This window comes from Moschus berezovskii, chromosome 25 (assembly GCF_049115385.1).
Source record: "Moschus berezovskii isolate FMDL1 chromosome 25, NW_MosBer_1.0, whole genome shotgun sequence".
NCBI lineage: Eukaryota > Metazoa > Chordata > Mammalia > Artiodactyla > Moschidae > Moschus > Moschus berezovskii.
In genome coordinates, this window is record NC_142484.1 from 22,458,015 (window position 1) to 22,477,964 (window position 19,950).

At 43.9% G+C, this 19,950-nt stretch overlaps 1 protein-coding gene across 1 annotated transcript; it reads right to left on the reverse strand.

Annotated features, from left to right (window-relative positions):
- Nucleotides 1-3,211: 3,211 nt before the first annotated feature.
- Nucleotides 3,212-7,198, reverse strand: LOC129548997 (serum amyloid A-3 protein). The gene is made up of 4 exons (XM_055415997.2): nt 7,126-7,198; nt 6,475-6,566; nt 3,877-4,015; nt 3,212-3,486 (listed from the first exon to the last, which is right to left on the reverse strand). The coding sequence occupies exons 2-4, from the start codon at nt 6,563-6,565 to the stop codon at nt 3,321-3,323; spliced, it is 396 nt and encodes a 131-aa protein (XP_055271972.2). The 5' UTR covers nt 6,566; nt 7,126-7,198; the 3' UTR covers nt 3,212-3,320.
- Nucleotides 7,199-19,950: the final 12,752 nt, after the last annotated feature.

The window sequence follows — 19,950 nt, forward strand, 5'->3', positions numbered from 1 at the left end:
AGCCACTGCAACGAGAAGCCTAAGCATGGCAAAGAAGAGGAACCCCCACTTGATGTAACTAGAGAAAGCCTGAGAGCAGCCTTGGAGACCCAGCACAGTCAAAAATAAATAAATAAACTTTTTAAATGGCATGAAAAGGGTGACAATAGATGGAATAGCTACTATTTACTTTATCACTGTAAGATGTTAGGTAACCACGATGTTCTACCTATTCCTCTAACCTGTAAAAGAACCACGATGGATTCACTCAATTTATATTAATGTCGATAAGATTTTAAATCTTAGGAGGAAATGTATAATACTTTCAGTACTAGTGCTGATTAACACAGTATGAGGCAAAGGAGATGATACAAATCTGAGCGACAGGAGAACCAAGGTCTCTTGGCACAAAACCCAGCAGAAGACTGGAGTCAGTTTGCACCAGCCCCAGTGAAATAGCCTGGTGAAGAAGATTTGCTGGGACTGTGAATGTTGGTACATTGTGCTGTCATACTTGATATAATGATGAAAAGGTGAAGGATATTCCCATTCTGACCAGTGGAACTTAACAGAGAGCATGGAGTTAGGGCCACATGTGTAGGATGTTAGTATGTGATTAAGGAGACATCACAAACCATTGAAGACAGGATGGTTTGCTTATTATCTTTGGAAAGAGAAAAAAACTGGATCTTTACCTAATTTACATATAAATATCAACTCTATTATAGAAATGTTAAATATGTAAATGTGAGGGTAAAACTATAAAGTTCATAGAAAAGAGTATCTACTTATATATTTGTGATCCAGAGATGGGGGAAATTCTTAAATAAAACTTCAAAAGCACAAAACATAAGGCAGAAAATGGCAAATGTTGTGAAAATTAAGAATTTATTTTCAGATAGAGAACAGGAAAAGACAATGTCTAAAATATGGCAAGGAATTAATATCTCAGATATACAAGGAGTATATGAGTCATTCAGGAAAAGACAACCGCAATAGAAAAATGGGTGAATGGATAGAAAAAATAGTTTACAGACAACATACAATAAGTAACAAGCTTATAAAGAGATGCACAAATCACTAGCAACCAGAAAATGCAAATAAGCGGTTGCATTTTATGCATTAGACCAGAAAAAAATGATACTTGCATCATGCCATGTGTATCACAGGAGGGACAGTGCTGGTATGCCCTATCTTAACTTCACAGTCAAGTGTCACTCTGCTGCCCAGGAGTGCAGCCCAGCCCACTTCCGTGCCCTTGCCTTGGCATGAGCCAGCTCTGTTTTTCCAGTCTAATGTCGTTGTTATTGTTGCCATTTAGTCGCTCAGTCGTGCCTGACTCTTTCACAATCCCATGGACTGTAGCCCACCAGGCTCCTCTGTCCACCGGATTTCCCAGGTAAGAATCCTAGAGCGGATTTCCTTCTCAAGGGGATCTTCCTGACCCAGGGATCGAACCCATGTCTTCTGCACTGGCAGGCGGGTTCTTTACCACTGAGTTACTTAGGAAGCCTTTCCAGTCTAATAACTTGCATCAAAAAATAATTTTGCTTCAAGTACACAGATTAATGTCTTAAGAAAACTAAATATTTTATGGCAGGGTTGCTCTCACAGGACATAGTAACAATCTCTGATATCTCTTTTGTTGTTGTTGTTATAAAAAAAGAAAACCTCCCTAGTTAGAAATAACTTTTGTAGATACAGTTTTTGTTCTATCTGCTATTCTTGCAGCTGCAGGAGAGACAGGACATTTCTATTTCTTATCTTGAGGAAACTTCTTTCTCCAGAGATAAGTAGGGCCTATAGTCTTTAAGGCTAAGTGCTAGAAACACACTGTTCAACCCTGAAAGAGGTGCAGTCCTGAGAGAAAAAGAAATCAGATGGAACAGAAAAGGTGAGAATAGGATTATTAACCGATGGAATATGGAATACTTACAGACGGAAAATGGAATGTCCTTTGGACAGCAAATCAAACTCTTTTAGTCAATCCTTTGATCAAAGGAGATCAAACCAGTCAATCCTAAAGGAAATCAACCCATTGGAAAGACTGATGCTGAAGCTCCATTCTTTGGCCACCTGCTGCGAACAGCTGACTCACTGGAAAAGACCCTGATGCTGGGAAAGACTGAGGACAGAAGGACAAGGGGGCCACGGAGGATGAGATGGTTGGATGGCATCACAGACTCAATGGACACGAGTTTGAGCAAACGCCAAGTGATAGTGAAGGACAGGGAAACGTGGCGTGCTGCAGTCCATGGGGTCCCTAAGAGTCGACATGACTGAGTGACTGAGCAACTTGAACAACAGATGGAATACGGAACATGAAGATTACTGACATCCATTATGAGTTGATTCATAATACACCCTTTTATTCTGCATTATGAATTTCTGCTTGTGATTCTGATACATTTATCAACTTTTATTTGATCGTAAACTCTATAATTCATGTGCATTATTTATGTGTATGTATGTGTTTACATATTTAGCACGGTTACGATTTACAGAGTCACTCATAATTCCTGTGCTCTAACAGACCCAACTCACTTCCATAAGAGACACTGTTTTCCTCAATAAGAAGTAACCGCTGCTGGCTTCCCTGGGTTGCGAAAGGACCAGCAGGGGAAAACGACTTCCTCTCAAGGACATGAATCAGATCCAATGCAAACAAAGCCGCCTGGCTCTAAATTTTGATGTTGTCACTATTCCTCCTCTTCTTGACATGTTTATTCCTGGGAACTTGTATAAGGCAAGGAAAATAGAGGGAAGGGAAGCAGCACTGGAGGCGGTTCTGGATGCACAGATGGAAATTGGTTCATAGTTGGACTTGCAGGTGCTGCTACTAGATCAAGGAGGCAGTTTCTGAAGCAGGATTCCACCATCCAGTCCTCCTGTGACCGTGTCCGTGCCCCCGACAGAGAGCACCGAGGACGAGCGAGGGGACTAGATCTGGGGACAGCAAAGGGGACAGGACACAGCTGCAGGGAGTGAGAAGGCCTGGACCGGGAAGGGCCTGGAAATGGCCCCAGTGTAACCAGAGGGGCCTGGAGAGGGAGCAGGTCTCATTAGGGGAAGGCTGGAGAGGGGTCTGTCCTGAATGATGCTGAGGTTGTGTCCCAGAACCAAACACACAGGCACAGGCTCAGCCTTCACGTGGGTATCTGGCCATCACCCCTTGGAACTAACAGGCTGTCCTTACAGCCAAGAATGACACACAGTCGCAGTGTTCCATCCCTTAAGCATTTATTAGATCTGCTGCTTTCTGAGGACAGAGAACTCTCTAAGTCAGTGTCCCTGCCCTTGGGGACTCACAGTCCCGTCTCCTGAGCAGAGAGAGAGGCAGCTCAGTACTTGTCAGGCAGGCCAGCAGGTCTGAAGTGGTTGGGGTCTTTGCCACTCCGGCCCCATTCGTTGGCAAACTGGTCGGCCTTCGAGTCCTCCCGTACCTGGTCCCTGGTCATACCCTTAAACAAAGGGTCTGTGATTCCCTGAATCGTCTCTCTGGCGTTACTGGAAACGAGGAGGGTGGGGAGGGGATCAATCCAGGACTATGAGCCACAGCCCCACCCTCCCCATCTCTCCTGTTTGCAAGGGATCAATGACTCTGAGAGGAGCCAAGGAAAGAGGGGCTACAACCTTGAGGCTCCCTGGGCTCAGCCCACCTCAGCCCTGTGCTGGGGGAACAGCACCCATAGGGGGAGGGTGGAGGGTTGCCTGTCCCACCAAGCTTGCTCTGCTCTTCAGCCACTCAGACCTCACACTGGGCACAGAGCAGGACGGTGGGTAAGAGGAGGAGGGCTAACAGCCTACAGGAAAGTTCTCCAGGGCTTGGCCCCTCCAGGTTGTCCAAGGCAGCCAAGCTCTGCTCACCCATCCCTGCATCCCCAGGGACCCTGGTACCTGATCACTTTAGCAGCCCAGACACCCCCCGGTCCCCTTTGGGCAGCGTCATAGTTTCCGCGGGCGTGGAAATATTTGTCTGCACCTCTGTAGTCGGCTTCTTTCATGTCAGAGTAGGCTCTCCACATGTCTTTAGCCCCTGGGAGGAAAAGAAAATGATAAGATGAATGTGATCGTGTTTTGGTGAAAGAAAAATAAAACATTTCTTCCCACTGAATCCAGGTTTCAGCCTTCGACTAAGCCCTTGGAGATTATTATACTGGCTTGAAATGAATACTTCTTTGCTTCTCACTTAGTTCCCTGAAGTTGTGAGTATCACACTTGGTGCGAGCTTTATTCTGTTTGATTTCATTCTAAGTCTGTTGGAACTTTGTTTCTGGAGGTGTGTGATGTGTGTGAAGAAGAGGTTAATGCTCTTTCTTTAAGGGATGTTTGCTTATACAATGAACCTCCACCTGGAAATGAGCAGGAAAGGCTCTGACCAGAGCTTGAGAAGAAAGACAATACTGAGAAAGGCTGTGGATACAGGATACTCCCAGCCTGGTCGAAATCCAGCCCTGGGGACTAACTCAGGTTTGAGTACATCTGAATACTCAACGCATGTTTGCACATGGGCAACCGTCAGAATTAAATCAGCAGGTGATAAAGGTGAGTTCCCTAAGAGGGCTTTGAGAAACAGGATAATCAGATGCAGAAAAAAGGCAACTGACCCACCAGCTCTAAAGTTCAGTGTCCTCTCCAGTAAAATGGAGGAGTATTGCCTCCCTCAGGGTGGTTATGCAGAAGAACTGAGGAAATACAGATTGAGTTTATAGAACATTGTAGATGCTCACTATACTATCACCTCTCTGGTCCTTAGAAGAACAGGGCAAAAAAATAAAGTAGGATGAAGATCAGGCAGGCATGGACAAAAACCCAACCCAGATAGAATAAAATGGCAGAGGTTTAAAAGATTGCTCATTAGGGAAAAGAGGAATATATAACGTGGATTATAATCATAATTTATGTAATATCTCTGTGAGATAACTTATCTTTATTTTAGGTATTAGCTATTTCCAGTGTTCAGAAAAATAGTTTGGTTAAAAGAAAGAAAGTGAAGTCGCTCAGTCGTGTCCAATTTTTTGCGACCCATGGACTGTAGCTCACCAGGCTCCTCCATCCACAGGATTTTCCAGGTAAGAGTACTGGAGTGGGTTGCCATTTCCTTCTCCAAGGGATCTTCCTGACCCAGGGATCAAACCTGGGTCTCCCGGATTGTAGGCAGACACTTTACCGTCTGAGCCACCAGGGAAGTTTGTAGTTTTGTTGAGGGCTATGATATTCTTACTATAGCTATTCACCCTGAGTTACAGATTTAAAGAGTTCCCTGGAGTCTAGACTTGCTTGATAAGCACTTCCAAATGCACGACATTTGCCCCTTGGGTGCAAAGCCAGCTAGTGGTTCTCAATATCGACTGTGCACAGAATCAAGTGGGGAGCTTAAATGGACAGATTTGCAGGGGGCCCCAGGGACTGTGGTTCAGGGAAGGGACCGTGTGTGGATCCAGCCACCTGCTTTCCACAAAGCACCCAGACCACGGGTGATGCTCATGCAAGTCATCCTAGAGTGCCCCTTGAACAACACTGACCTAAGAGACGAAAAGATACTTTTATCTGGGCTGTGTGAATTTAGATGGAATTAAGAGCAAACTCGTAAAACAATTATTCAGTAATTATACAGAAAAATAATAACACCAAATAGTTCTGGGAAGTAAATGATGGCCAGTTTGCTCTGGCTAGTGAGGTCTGTGTCTCCTGCTATGGGATTCTCTCCAGGTCTCAGCCTCAGCAGAACCGTCATCGCGGAAACTCATGCTGCCATTTACTGTGGGGAGGGGAACTCTATCGGGTTTCCTTCCAAAGGCAGCAACCCCCACTCTCTGCCATCTGCTCAGATAAAGAGCAGGACGTGTGTTCACAGACCCCTCACCCTCCACGTGTACTCTTGTCTGGGAGGCAGTAGAAGGGCCGAAGTTAACAGCAAGGCCTCAGGATGCTGAGTTCCATCCTGCTCTGCTGGAGGATGTTGGAACCTATCTTAATCTGTTGGAGCAGCAGGTTTCTGATAAAGGGTAATGGTCCCTACCTTGCAGGACTCTAGAATTAAACCCTGAGGAGGAAAACGAGTCGATTCCTATACATAAAGCTCTTAGACAGTCCCTATCAGGTACTAAAAAATCAGGTACTTTAGTTATAAGTATTCAGTGGTTGCACCCACTTATTTGCTACAAGAGACTTGGAAATGAGCCATCTCTAGTTGCCCACGAGGCGGCAACAGAGCCTTACTGGTATTTTGGGAACATGCGCCCTCCCTCTCCACCCACAGATGTCTTCCTCACTCCTGCTGAAAGTCCGGGCTCAAACTTTATATGACCTCGGGCTTGAGGATCCCCCAAAAGAGTGCAAAGATGGCCAGAAAAGCCTCCGGAAGTGCTACCATGCAAACCAAGCTCCATTTCTGCCCACCTGTGGCCTTTGCCCTTTGGGGATGTGGCCTCTGCTCAGGTGAATCCTGGGGAAGCAGACACAGCCTCCCCTAGCCCATCCTTTGGTCCTTACCTTGACCAGCTTCCTTGAGGAATGTCCCCCATCCCTGGCTGCTGACGCCCAGGATCAGGAAGCAGAAAATGATGCCCGTGGAAAGGTTCATCCTGCAACAGAGAGATGAACGGACTCAACCAAGAATGACAGGTCTTGGGGCTAGGTTGTAATGTGGATACACTGTTACATTCCAAACATAAATCCCTCTGAATTTTTCTTGATAGATAGATAGACCATAGGTTGTAACACAGAGGATCCAGCTCTCATTTCCATATGAAATCTTGGAATCCCAATGATTTCCTGTGTGAAGGATTGCAACAGGCTTTTAGCATAAACCACTTTCCAGTCCAGTCATCCTCTATCAGGCCTGAAACCCAGCTGCACTTCAAGTTTCCCAAAGGCATGAGGCGTCTGTTCATGCGGCCTCTCTGTGATATGAGACGAGGTGAACAAGGCACAGGTGTTTGTGGACCACCTGCTGGCCCCATCACTGCCTGCACAGGAGAAGCAGACAAGGACAGCCCTCCTCCCTGAAGTGCTCACATCTGGTGGATTCTAATGGTCAGAACAGTAGATAAAGGAAGGAAGCAAAGTTGGGCTGCGCACAAGAATGCTGCTAAAAAGAAAGTCTCCAAAGAGGAAAAGTGTTGGCGAGTTCTACCTCCTCACCTTTGGCCTCTCACCTCCTGCTGAGCTGCCTGTGCTGCCTGCCTGGGAGAAAGGGCCAATGCTTTATATACTGACACTTGGCCAGTGCAACAAATGAGAAACGGGATGGCAGCAAAGAAAGAAGGAAAGAACGTTTGGGAAATCCCCCCTGACCAGAACACAGCATCCAAAACAACAGAGTTATTCCTCAATCACATCTAATTTTCCTAGATTGTGCAATCTTGCACTTTTCAGAATGTAGCATATTGGACCTTTTCTTTCCATTTCAAGTCTCACTCCAGTGGCAAACGTGTTTTTCATCCCCCACAGTAGTGTATTGACATTTGCTGTGAAGGGTGTGTGGGCTTAGGTTCTCAGTTTTTTCCAACTCTTTGGGATCCCATGGACTATAACCCACCAGGCTCCTCTGTCCATGGGACTCTCCAGGCAAGAATACTGGAGTGGGTTGCCATTGCTTTCTCCAGGGGATCTTCCTGACCCAGGGATCGAACCCATGTCTCCTGAATTACAGGCGGATTCTTTACCACTGAGCCACCTGAGAAACCCTGTCTTAGAGTAGAACCTCTCAGAAATAGGATGATGCCTCTTTCTGGGTCTAGGACATATTTTACTTCCTGTAGGTATAATGAGGTGAACATGTAGGGCAGATAACTGTCTAAAGGATTGTTCTGTTTGGCTTTTATCCAAAGCAAAGCTAAGCAATATTTAAATATTCTCAACAGAACTTATACTCCTTGGGAAAGTTGGGGTTCCCTGAGGTTGGGGTAGTCTAGGTCCCTGAGCTAGCTTAGCTGACTTGGTCCCAGGAGCAGACGTGGTGGGGAGAGGGGATGTTGTCAAACCATCTATAGTCATCGGCCCTGAACATGCCCTGGGGCTGCTCCATAGAGGGGAGCTGTGATATCCACATCCCTTTTACCTTCCTCGGGGCAGAAATCATGGGCCAGTGATCACATTCTTTTGCAACTCTTTGACTCTGTTTGGAGACATTCGATACTGGAGTTCCACTTCCCACTCTCTGGTATCATTCCAGTCATTTCTTATTTGATAAAATCATTAGAGACAAAGCAAACAATTTCTAGACACCAAGTCAAGCATTGCAAGTTCTCTTCCTTGTTGCTTAAGGCACTCAGTCTTACCAGAAGGAACACCCAGTTCCTTGCAGGGCCATGCTTAGAACAATAGACAACAGGGGCGGTCAGCTCTTTTCACTTGTTTGTCCCCCAAAAGAAAACCATCCTGTCATGGCGATTTCAGAATCTTCAGGCCTTAAAGGGATTTCCCAGGAGTCTCCGTGTGAAGTTGTGTCCTGGTTTGCAGAGATGGTCTCTGTTAGTGTCTGTTGTCTCTGATTAATAGTTAACAGTGAGTGACAATTAGCAAATTGTTTTATTTTTGAAAGAGACCTGGTTTATATAATAAATTAGAAGGTCAGTTCAGTTCAGTCGCTCAGTCGTGTCCGACTCTCCGCGACCCCATGAATCACAGCACGCCAGGCCTCCCTGTCCATCACCAACTCCCGGAGTACGCTCAAACTCATGTCCACAGAGTCGGTGATGCCATCCAGCCATCTCATTCTCCGTCGTCCCCTTCTCCTCCCGCCCCCAACCTTTCCCAGCATCAGAGTCTTTTCCAGTGAGTCAACTCGTCTCATGAGGTGGCCAAAGTACCCCTCCCCTAATAGCCGTGTGTGATAAGACTACTGAGAGGTTTAAGAGACCTTCATTTTCTGTTATAATAAGTGGAAGAGAAGAACACCAAAGCTTTGCAACAAAAAACAAAACCCCACAGGATACCCTATCTTGAATAACACTTGAGGCCTAGGTCCCAAAGTTTGTGGTATAGAAAAAACACCTGTATTTGTTGCAGCTGCAGGAGAAGAGAGGATAGTCTCTCCTCACACTGGCAGTTGGGAGAGTGTGTAGCTTCTCTAAAGCCAAACCCTGGAATTCTACTAGATAGCACCAAGAGAGAGAGACAGGCCTGTGAAGTTCACAGTTTACCAAAAGGAAAAGAAACACAGCTTTAGGGCCAGAAAGGCTGGCTTCCCTCCTCTTCATCCTTCAGTTCACCAGGGAGATTAAAAGAAAATAGCACTGAAGGAATTATTACCCCTGTGTACATTGTTGAATATATGGCTGCATGTTTTGCTTTGTTTTTCTCAAAAAAAGAAAAGACATTTGAGGGTTGGAATTGACACATCAGAAGAAGGAAACATATGTCACAGCTGCTCTGAGCTTCCTGAGGATCTCTGTTTATCTGGTTGAGGGCAGCAGCTCCCTGATTCTGAGATGACCTGCTATGAGGGGGGTCATCTCTGCTCTGGGGGCTCCTCACTCTGCCCCTGGTCCAAGAGTGTAGGAAAACAGCCTCCACTGACTGCTGGTGTCATAAGGAAAGACCGACTTTGACGCCAGTCACTCCAGACCTGGAAACAACCATCTAGGAGACCAGATCCACCACATTTCTCCCCTCAGCAAAGTGCTGGCAACTCACAGGTAAGACAACACCCACAGTTCATGCATGTACACCCAGTGAATTCTGGCAGAAGCCACAATAGTCAATGCCAACAACAGCTACAACACAGCACAACATGAAACCCTTTGCAATGACTAGTATCTCAGCATAAAAGCTCTTCAGCAGCATTATTCTGAGCTGGTTAAAGCCAGAGGTAGACTCTCCACACCGACCCAAGTGAGTGAGATTAATCTGAATTCCTCTTTCCTGGTTCAAAGTTAAACTTAATGTGGAACCTCAGATCTCCATTTCATCAACTCATGGTGGCACATCATTTGCTCATTTAGATGAAGAAACAGCGTCAAACTTTGTAAGTAAGCACCTTTTTGTTGTTGTTGCAAAGAGGCATAGATGTCTTTAGGAAGTTAGTTAAGTATTAAATAAGCAAAAGTGGCTATCACAGCTCTCTTCTCCCCAATATCCCCTACTAAGGCCGGTGGTTTTCCAGGAGAGTCTGCTAAAATCTCAGGGGACAGTTAATAGTATGTTACACAGGATGGTGTAGAAAACTAACCCATCGAACTCAAATCTGGTGGGTGCTCTGTGACAACCTAGTGGGAAGGGATGGGGTGGGAGGTGGGAGGGAGGTTCAAGGAGGGGACATGTGTGTACCTATGGCTGATACATGTTGATGTATGGAAGAAAACAACACAATATTGTAAAGCAATTATAAGCTCCAAATAAATGAATTTAAAAAAAAAAGAGTAGAGATGCTCAGCTCATTTTAAAGAAGTAGAGTAACTTGATTCTAAAGTAAGAGACGTGCAATACAAGAAAACAATAGTCCCATTTCACCTCTAAAGTGCAAACAATTCAGAGCATAGTGTTACAAAACCAAATATGAGCATTAAAACTCCCTCATAACTGAGTGAGGTTTCCTCTTGGAATGCAAGAATTGGTCAACATTATGACTACAATTAATGTAATTCATCCCATTATTAGCTAAAGAAGAAAAATAATATTATCTTGATTGATCAAAAAAGGAGAGTTTGGTGGGAGGGGGGTTTAAGATGGGGAACATGTGTACACCCGGGGCTGATTCATGTCAGTGTATGGCAAAACCAATACAATAATGTAAAGTAATTAGCCTCCAATTAAAATAAATAAATTTTTAAAAAAGGAGAGCTTGATAAAGCTGAAGTTATGTTTCTTTTAAAAAATCCTTTAAGACAGAGTCACAGATGTAGGGAAAAAACTACAAGGAAAAAACCTTGTAGTGTCCAGGGGATAAAGCAAGGGGTGAGGAGGAATAAACTGGGAGACTGGGATTGACAGACACATAATACTGTATATAAAATAGATAAATAAGGACCTACCGTATAGCAGAGGGAACTCTTCTTAGTACTCTGCAATGACCTATATGGGGAAAGAATGTAAAAAATAGTGGATATATATCAATTGATATACTTTGCTGTATACAGAAACTAACATAACAAATCAAAAATAAGAAGAATTTTTTTAAAAGAGAGAGAAAAATCTTTTAGAAAATTACATTTTAAAGGAAACCTTCTTAACTTTATAAAATTAAGATGAAATAAAGTTAAAATTAAATTAATTTCATAGCATTAACAGATTTTATAATGGAAAAACTTTTAGCCCATCACTTGAAGAATCAGGAATGAGCAAAGAATGCCCACTATCACCACTATTGTCTAACACAGTTCTGGAAGCCCTGGCCAAGGCACAGAAAATAAAAAGAAGGAAGAGATATAAGGGTTGGAAAGGCAGAGATGAAAGCTGTCATCATTTCTATTACTATAATCATCAACTCCCCGAACCTCAAAATCAACAAATTACTCCAATTAATAGGTAAATTTAATAAGATGGCCCACTTGATCCAAAAACCAACAGGTTTTTCCATAGTAGAAATACCCAAATAGAAAACATGACCAGAACAATAAACTATTCATAGTAGCAGCAAAACTATATAATTCCTAGCAACTACTTTCACCAGTAATTCACAGAACTGCAATGGAGAAGGTGTCAGACCACTAACAAACACCTTAAAAGAGGATTCAAACATGGAGAGAAGTTTCTAGCTCACTGATGGGATGACTTAACATTAAGGATGTTAATTTGACCCCAGATTAATCCACACATGTAATACTGAAGATTTCAGTTGAATTTTTCAGGAACAGAAAATGATTACTCCAAAATTCATATACAGAAATAAAAGTCGATGCATAAAAAAGTCAGCCTCAAAAAAGGAAGGTATTAAGAAGAGGAACTTACCATACCAGGCGTTAAGATAAACAGCAAAATACAGTAATAAAAATAGTATTTGCTCAACTAAAGACACATTGACCAATGGGACAGAATAGAGTGAGAGTTAGTGCCACATGTATAATATATGATCAAGAAGACATCACAAGTCATTGAAGATAGGATGGTTTGATAGTTTTGGAAAGAGAAAAATGAAGCTGGGCCCTTACCTAATAGGGCTTCCCTGATGGCTCAGATGGTAAAGAATCTGCCTGCAATGCAGGAAACCCAGGTTCGATCCCTGGGTTGGGAAGATCCCCTGCAGAAGGGAATGGCAACCCATTACAGTATTCTTGCCCGGAAAATTAGGCCCTTACCTAATACACATATATAAGTCAACTTCAGAAGTGTTGTGTATGTAATGTATGTAATAATGTATGTAAAATATGTAAATGTAAGATAAACTGTAAAGTTAATAAAAAATAATATCAAAGAATATATTTGTGATCTAGAGATGGTGTAGAAATTCTTAAATTTCAAAGGCACAAACCCCAAATCAGGAAGTGGTGAATTTGATTACTTCAACAAAAGAACATAGTTGTAGATAGAGAATGGGAAAAGATGATATTTAAAATATGGCAAAGTATTAATATTTCAAAACCACAAGGAACTTCTATGAGTCAGTAAGGAAAAGATGGAAGCCCCAATAGAAAAATGGATGAAGTGTTAGAAAAAAAATAGTTTACAGACAACATGCAATAAGAAATAAACTCACAAAGAGATGCACAAATTAGTAACCAGAAAAATAAACCGACAAGCAGTCATGTTTTAAGTGTCAGATCAATACAAATGATATCTGCGTTGTGCCATGTGTATCAAAATAGGGACAGAGCTGGTGTGCATACCCTTAGTTTCACAGTGAAGTGTCACTCTGCTGTCCAGGAGGGCAGCCCAGCTTACACACCCTACAGGAATAGTGAGGATTTCTATAGCTCTGTGCTCTTGCCTTGGCATGAACCAGCTATCTGCTTTTCCAGTCTAACAGCTTCCATCAGAAAAGAATTTTGCTTCAGGACATAAATTAATATCTAAATTATAAATAAAATATTAGAGGGTTGCTGTCATAGAACATAATGACTGTCTCTGATGTGTCTTTTGTTGTTATTAAAAAAATCTCCTTTGTTAGAAATAACCTTTGTCGATACAGAAATAACCTTCTATTTGCTATTCTTGCAGTTGCAGAAGAGATGGAACATTTTCTATTTCTTATCTTGGGGAAAATTCTTTCTCCAGAAATTAGTAGGGCCTGTAGTTTCCCAGGCCAACTGCTAAAAACCACAGCGTTTAACCCTAAACACCTAAAGAGGTACAGTCCTGAGAGAAAAAGAAATCATATGGAAAACAAAAGGTCACAATAGGATTATTAACAGATGGAATATGGAACATGAAATTACTGACATCCTTTCCCTATTATTTTCCATTATGAATTTTTACTTGTGACTCTGACACAGTTATCAATTTGTATCATATCATAATCTTTATTAATTCATGTGCATTATTTATGTGTATGTGTGTGTTTGCACATTTAGTGATGTTGTGAGGGGGAGTGTGTGTAGACAGAGAAGCACATGTATGTAAACTACAGTGTAAATGGACATTTGCTCTTTTTCCTTATCTCATCCCAGTGAGGATGGGAAGTAAGTTGTCGGTTTTCTTCACCACCATACTCAGTGCCTAGGAAAAGCCTCAACACAGCCAGGCTTGATGAATCTCACTGAATGAACACCTTCAGCAAGGAAACTTGAACAATATAAAATAAGGATAAAGATGAAAATAAAAGCAATACTAATTTCCCAAGCCTGGACGAGAGGGGAAGGGGCAGGAAGAACCTCTGTAGAAACTTTATATTTCCAGTCTACTATCTAAGTGGATACAGACATATGAACACATAAACGAAACAGGGTGGTATAATACTATCATTTTATATTCTGCTTTTTCATATCACAGCTTGCCATGATAATGTTTGCATGTTATTACCCTTACCTGTCACAGTGGCAAAGCTGAAATTCAGATCTAGTCTGTGAGGATGGAGCCTTGTGATTCTTAGCCTCAGGTCATAGAGCTCACACTGCGTGTTTTGCCACATAAACAAATAAATGTACGATACATTTTAATTCAATTCTCTTAAATACTGATTAGCTTAATCATAACTCTCCAGTGGAACGTTCCTCATGTGAGAGCACTGGTCTTGTCTGTCTCAGACTCACAGGGCCTGGCCCAGCTCCTGCGCGTGCTGGGGGAGCATGGAGGGGGGTTGAAGAGTGAACGGAAGGGTGAAGGGGTGCTGTAGGCATCTTTACTGGAAGGGTGAAGTGAGGTTTGTGCAGACTCCACGTGAGACTATTTTGGACAGTCCTAAGTCCACCCTGCAGAGAGTAAAGGAAGGTCTCAGTGCACTGGCTCCTCCCAGGTCAGATGGTTCAGGAACGAGGCACCCTGGCCAGCCTGAGTTCTTGTCCACTTGCCCAGTTCTTTCAGGAAACATACGAGTGAGTCACTCACAGGAGATTTTGCAAACATGTTTTACACAGTGTGGTTTGACAGGACTCCACAGGTAATAAATGTGTGTGTAAACCGAACACACTGTTCTCAGAGAGGACCTGGCTCTTCTTTCCCGTAATTACAGATTTGGAAAAGTGAACCTGGGAAAGTATAGAAGTGTGCAAGAACTCCCTTGGCACCTGGGTGTGCAAACAGGCTGTTGAGTGCTGCTGCTTTTCCATCACCCACAGCTGAGGACAGTGGCTCCGAGTGCCCCATCCCCTAGAGAAAGCATCCAGGAAGCAACACCAGACCTCGTAAGCTCCCAAAGCTGACGAAGAGGCAGCAGTGCTGGCCTCCACAGTCAAACCTCCCCCCTCCACCATCCCACCTCTGGTCCACGTAGGAGATGCCCGAGGAGGGGACGGGGAGACGGCAGGGTTGTCAGTCTCCCAGGGAGTGCAGTATTTGTGGAGGCAGGCGATTTCTGGAAAATGATTCAGGGCGCCAAGAAGAAAACAAAAATGCCTGTTCATATCTCAGCCGGGTGCATGCTCGCTGCTGGCACTACCAGCTCATTCTGATGCCCCTATCCAAGCAGAGGGCAGTGTGGTGAGTTCTTGAGAGAGTTTCCATGTGTAGGAGCTGTGAATATTCTGGAAGTTTCTAAAGATGGAGCGCCCATGCCAGTAGAGTTGAAAAGGCAGTGGTGGAGTGTGACTAGGAAGGAGATGGGGTGAGTCTTTTCCCATCTGCCATCTCTGCAGGAAGAGAATAGGACCCTGGTCATTCTTGGGGGTCCACTGGAATCCGCTGGAAAGACCAGTGAGGTTAGAGAAAAGGCAGTGCTGGGCCAAGTGAGGTGACACCTCAGCTAGGGAGGGCCTTAGAATGTGCACCATCATCAGAACCCATTGTGGATGACCTGCTCCTCTCTGGGAAGGTCCCCCATGGCTGATGGGTGGTGTGAAGCTGGACTCACCTCAGGAGCACCACCATGCCCACATGCCCACCACCTCCTGGAGACCCTCACCTAGACAGAGAATATCAGCATCAGTTAGAAGCACACCTAACCAGAATGAGGCCAATTGGCTCTTTCCACCCTTGCAAATCTCCCAGTGCAAGATCTGGGAGGTGTGGTGGGAAGACACCTCAGAACTTGGCCTTCTCTGCACACCTCCACATTGCTGGAACAGGAGGAATAGAGAAAGAGATGTCTAGACCCTCACCCTCCAAGTGCCTCCAGCTACAAATGTAGCCAACAACGAGGTTGGTAGTAGGGGAGGGGTGGAAAACATTAAAGCAGATAGAATACTGAAGTTTGAAACAGTGCTGCAGAGACTTATAATAAAAATGACCCAGATGATAAGGATCAAGACGAACGTTTGAAAAATCACAATGGAAAGCAGAGTTTAGAAAATAAATCCACTTGTTGTTAAAAGTCCCCTAAACTGAGAATCCTCTGCAAACTGGGTATATTAAGATAATATGTACTCGTGAAGAACCAGAGTGTTTTGAATCAGTACATAGTAAGAGTTAGCCTCAGCTGCAATGCTGTCCAGACAACAGCCACTGTTTTCCATGTCCTGCCACCTTGCCCTCTGATTGCACTGAAACACTGGGAACATTTGTCAGCATTGGACTTTGAGCCCTAGGAGGGGAGGCTAGGCAGGCAGTCCTCACACCACTATTACACTGCAAGAGAGCCTTGGACACAAGTTCATTACCCTAAATCCTCCAGTTATGAGATTAGCTTTTCCAGCTGTGTGGGTATTTCTTGTTTGCCCCACTAGCCACTCACTCACCATCCCACTTTCTACCCTGGCCTGTCCAGACTATATCAACTGAGCCCTTTGCTCTGGCCCTGGCTGGATTTGGACAATAGGGAACCTGGCCAGGAGCTGGGGAGAGGAGGGAAAGGGCTTTTTTTGATTCAGTCCTACAGCTTCTTCAGGGAAGGATCGCCGTAGACTGGCTGCGCCCCTCAATCAAAGGCACAACTCCTGTCAAGCGCCCCTCTCCACACACTTCTCTGTGTCCCTGTCTCTCTGTTCTCCCACTTGCCCACCCACCCACAGAATCTGTAATCACTCCCTCGTCTAGCCCTTCAGGACTAAGGGAGATTACACCAACCCCACCCCACTCCCACAGGTAATTTCTGTGTTGTGCTTAGTCGCTCAGTCGTGTCCGACTCTTTGTGACCCCATGGACTGTAGCCCGCCAAGGTCCTCTGTCCATGGAATTCTCCAGGCAAGAGTACTGGAGTGGGTAGCCTTTCCCTTCTCCAGGGGATCTTCCCAGCCCAGAGACTGAACCCAGGTCTCCCCCATTGCAGGCAGATTCTTTACCAGCTGAGCCACAAGGGAAGCCCCAGTTACCAGGAAGCACTCATGAAACGGTTGTCATTGCTTTAGGATTAGTTTTTGTGTATACTTTCCTTTTTGCTTATACACAAGAGTGAAGTAAGATTAAAATTTAAGTCCAAAAGAACCTCTTCAAAATGTGTAAAAATTCACAGTGATAAGAAAACATTACCTCTGAGTTTAAATGGTAACACTTTTCTTGGTGGTATATAAATAGTAACACATCTTTCAGGCTAAGGGTCTCAGTGTCAGAGAACCAGTGTGTACTTTTGCCTTCCTTTAGTCTCACAGTGTTCTCTGCTAACTTGCCCCTCAGAGAGTCGACACAGAACTTCAGACATTCAAAATATTTATTCCTTCTTCAAGACTTATCAGCTACCGCAATGACTAATAATTTCTTGCACATAGGATTCCTAATTTTCATATCTGTAAAGGATTGTGCAAAGTATCACTAGAGAAAAACATTTTTCAGTTCAGTTCAGTTGCTCAGTCATGTCCAACTCTTTGCAACCCCATGGACTGCAGCACACCAGGCTTCCTTGTCCATCACCAACTCCCGGAGCTTATTCAAACTCAAATCCATTGAGTCGGTGATGCCATCCAACCATCTCATCCTCTGTCGTCCCCTTCTCCTCCCACCTTCAATCTTTCCAGGCATCAGGGTCTTTTCAAATGAGTCAGTTCTTCACATCAGGTGGCCAAATTATTGGAGTTTCAGCTTCAGCATCAGTCCTTCCAATGAATATTCAGGACTGGTTTCCTTTAGGATGGACTGGTTGGATCTCCTTGCAGTTCAAAGGACTCTCAAGAGTCTTCTCCAACACCACAGTTCAAAAGCATCAATTCTTCAGCGCTCAGCTTTCTTTATAGTCCAACTCTTACATCCATACATGACTATTTTATAATGAAATAAAATTATATCATTTTGGCTGCTATTTAGTATGTTATCAGTACAGATTTAATTGTCACTTCAAAGTGACTCATTGCCACATTCTGCACATCCAAATTTGTATCCAACATCCATACTTTCTACAACTCTCAAACCGCTCTACCAGTTCTGACCTCTTTTGAACCCTACCTTTCCTCAGACTTCATTCGTTCAACATATATTCATAAAGCAACTACTATCTGTGAGGCTCTGTGACAGGCACTGTGGATGCAAGGATGGCACACAACAGGAGAAATGTGCCTTTAGCCTTGAGTTTTCTATGTACTTCCTTTAAAGACAGACCAAAAAACAGGCAAATACCCTGGAGTGTGACAAATCTTGGGGACAGTCACCTACATCAAGAGGAGCTACAATTGAATTCCTGCAGGTCCCATATCCTGCATCTCAAATGTGCTGCTTCCCCAGCCCTACTTTTCACCTTCCTTCCTTCCGCAGAGCAAGAGAGGTTTCTGCTCCCCTGGGGGTCAATCATCCCTTGTGCCTTGATCCCCCTGCCTCCTGTTTCCCCTGATTCTACTGTTCCTTATTTAGCTTCTCCCACTTTCTTCGTTCCTTCCTGTTTCTTAAAGCCAGTCTGACCTCCTTTGAAAGAAAAAAAAACAATACATGGATTCAAGTATTCATTTATTAATTTCCAATAAGCACCTGTTAAAATTCTATTATATGCCAGGACTGGGTATTCAGATATAAACAAGAAAGAAATGGTCACTTCTCTCACTGATTCTATAATAAAAGGGATGAATACGGACCAAAACAAAGTCCAAAAGAAGTCAGAAGAATAAACCAAAAAATTAGTAAAACAATTCCACATGTTGAAATTGGCAAAAAGTACAAAATAACCAGAGTAGATCAGCCGGGATGACCAGGAAGTCCTCTCTCAAGAAAGAATGATCTCAGGAGACCTCCACAGCTGAGAAACAGCCAGTCATGTGAAGAGCAAGCAGAAGAGTGTTCTGAACAGAGAAAATGTCATATGCAAAGGTCCTGTGCCAATAAAAGCTTGGCTTGTTGATGAGATGAAGGGACAGGGAGCCTGGGAGGGTGTGGCATGAGATGATGCTGGAGGGTGGCCAGGGACAGCTCACACTGGATTATATTCTGAGGGAAATGGGAACCCATGGAATAATTTAAGCATGAAAGAGAAATGATCTGAATATAATTTGTATGCTAGACTGACAGGTAGGATAAATACATGCTCTCTTTTACCCAGGACGGTTTGTTTATTCCTGCCATCTATGTATAATCATAAATAATGCCCTTTTCCTCAGTGGAAAGTGACTTGGTTTAGATGAAAAATTATACAGTCAACTTAAGCAGAGTGGGGAGCCATGAAAATGGGGAGACTGGTTTGACAGCTGTTGCAGAAACCCAGGTGAGAAAAGGTGTAGCCAGGAGCACGGAGATGCGTATGAGAGCAGGCTGATGGACTAGAGATGAATTTTGGAAGTTGAATCACAGGACTTGTTAGTAGACTGGATGTGGGGTAAAGGGAAGGGAAGCATCAAGGACATGCCTCAATTTCTGGGCTGAGCAACAGAGGGAGCAATGATGTCATCTGCTGAAATGGAGAGGCCTGAGGGTGAAGAGTTCTGGAGGCAGATGAGAGTTCCCTTTGGGACACACCGAGTGTGAGATCTCTGGAAGCCATCCAAGCAGAGGTGTCTAGAGACCAATCGAATGTATAAACACAGATCTGGGAAATCAGCTTCTGAGCGGGGAGGTATAATTTTCAGAGCCATCAGCATATAGATACTATTTGCTATTCTTGTTGGGGAGAATATAGACATCAAAAGTGAAAAAAAAAAGTAAGAACCCAGAACCAGGTCTGAAGCACCCTTAGAGTTTGGGGAGATGTAAACACCCAGCTAAGGAGATAAAGGAAATTAAAGTGAAACAAAAGGAGGGTAAACAAAAGCCAAGAGAGAACCTACCAGAAAGGAGGGAGAGGACAACTGTGCTGAGCATGTCTCAGAGCCTTCCTGATACGAAACAGAAACTTGTCAGTTAGCACCTTGGAGGTCAGTGGTGACCAGAGCTGTTTTGCTGAGCGGTGGGGACAGAGGTCAGGCTGGTGTGGGTTCTAGTGTGAGTCAGAAGTGAGGAAGCAGAACGTGGCAGGTGAGCAGACTCTCAAGTTTGAAGACAAAAGGAAGAGGAAAACGTTCAAGAGTGAGAACTGACATGGACTGAAGTCTGGGTTTTCAATGTGGGAATTTATTAAGGAAGCAGATACACAGGGTGAGGACTCTGCGA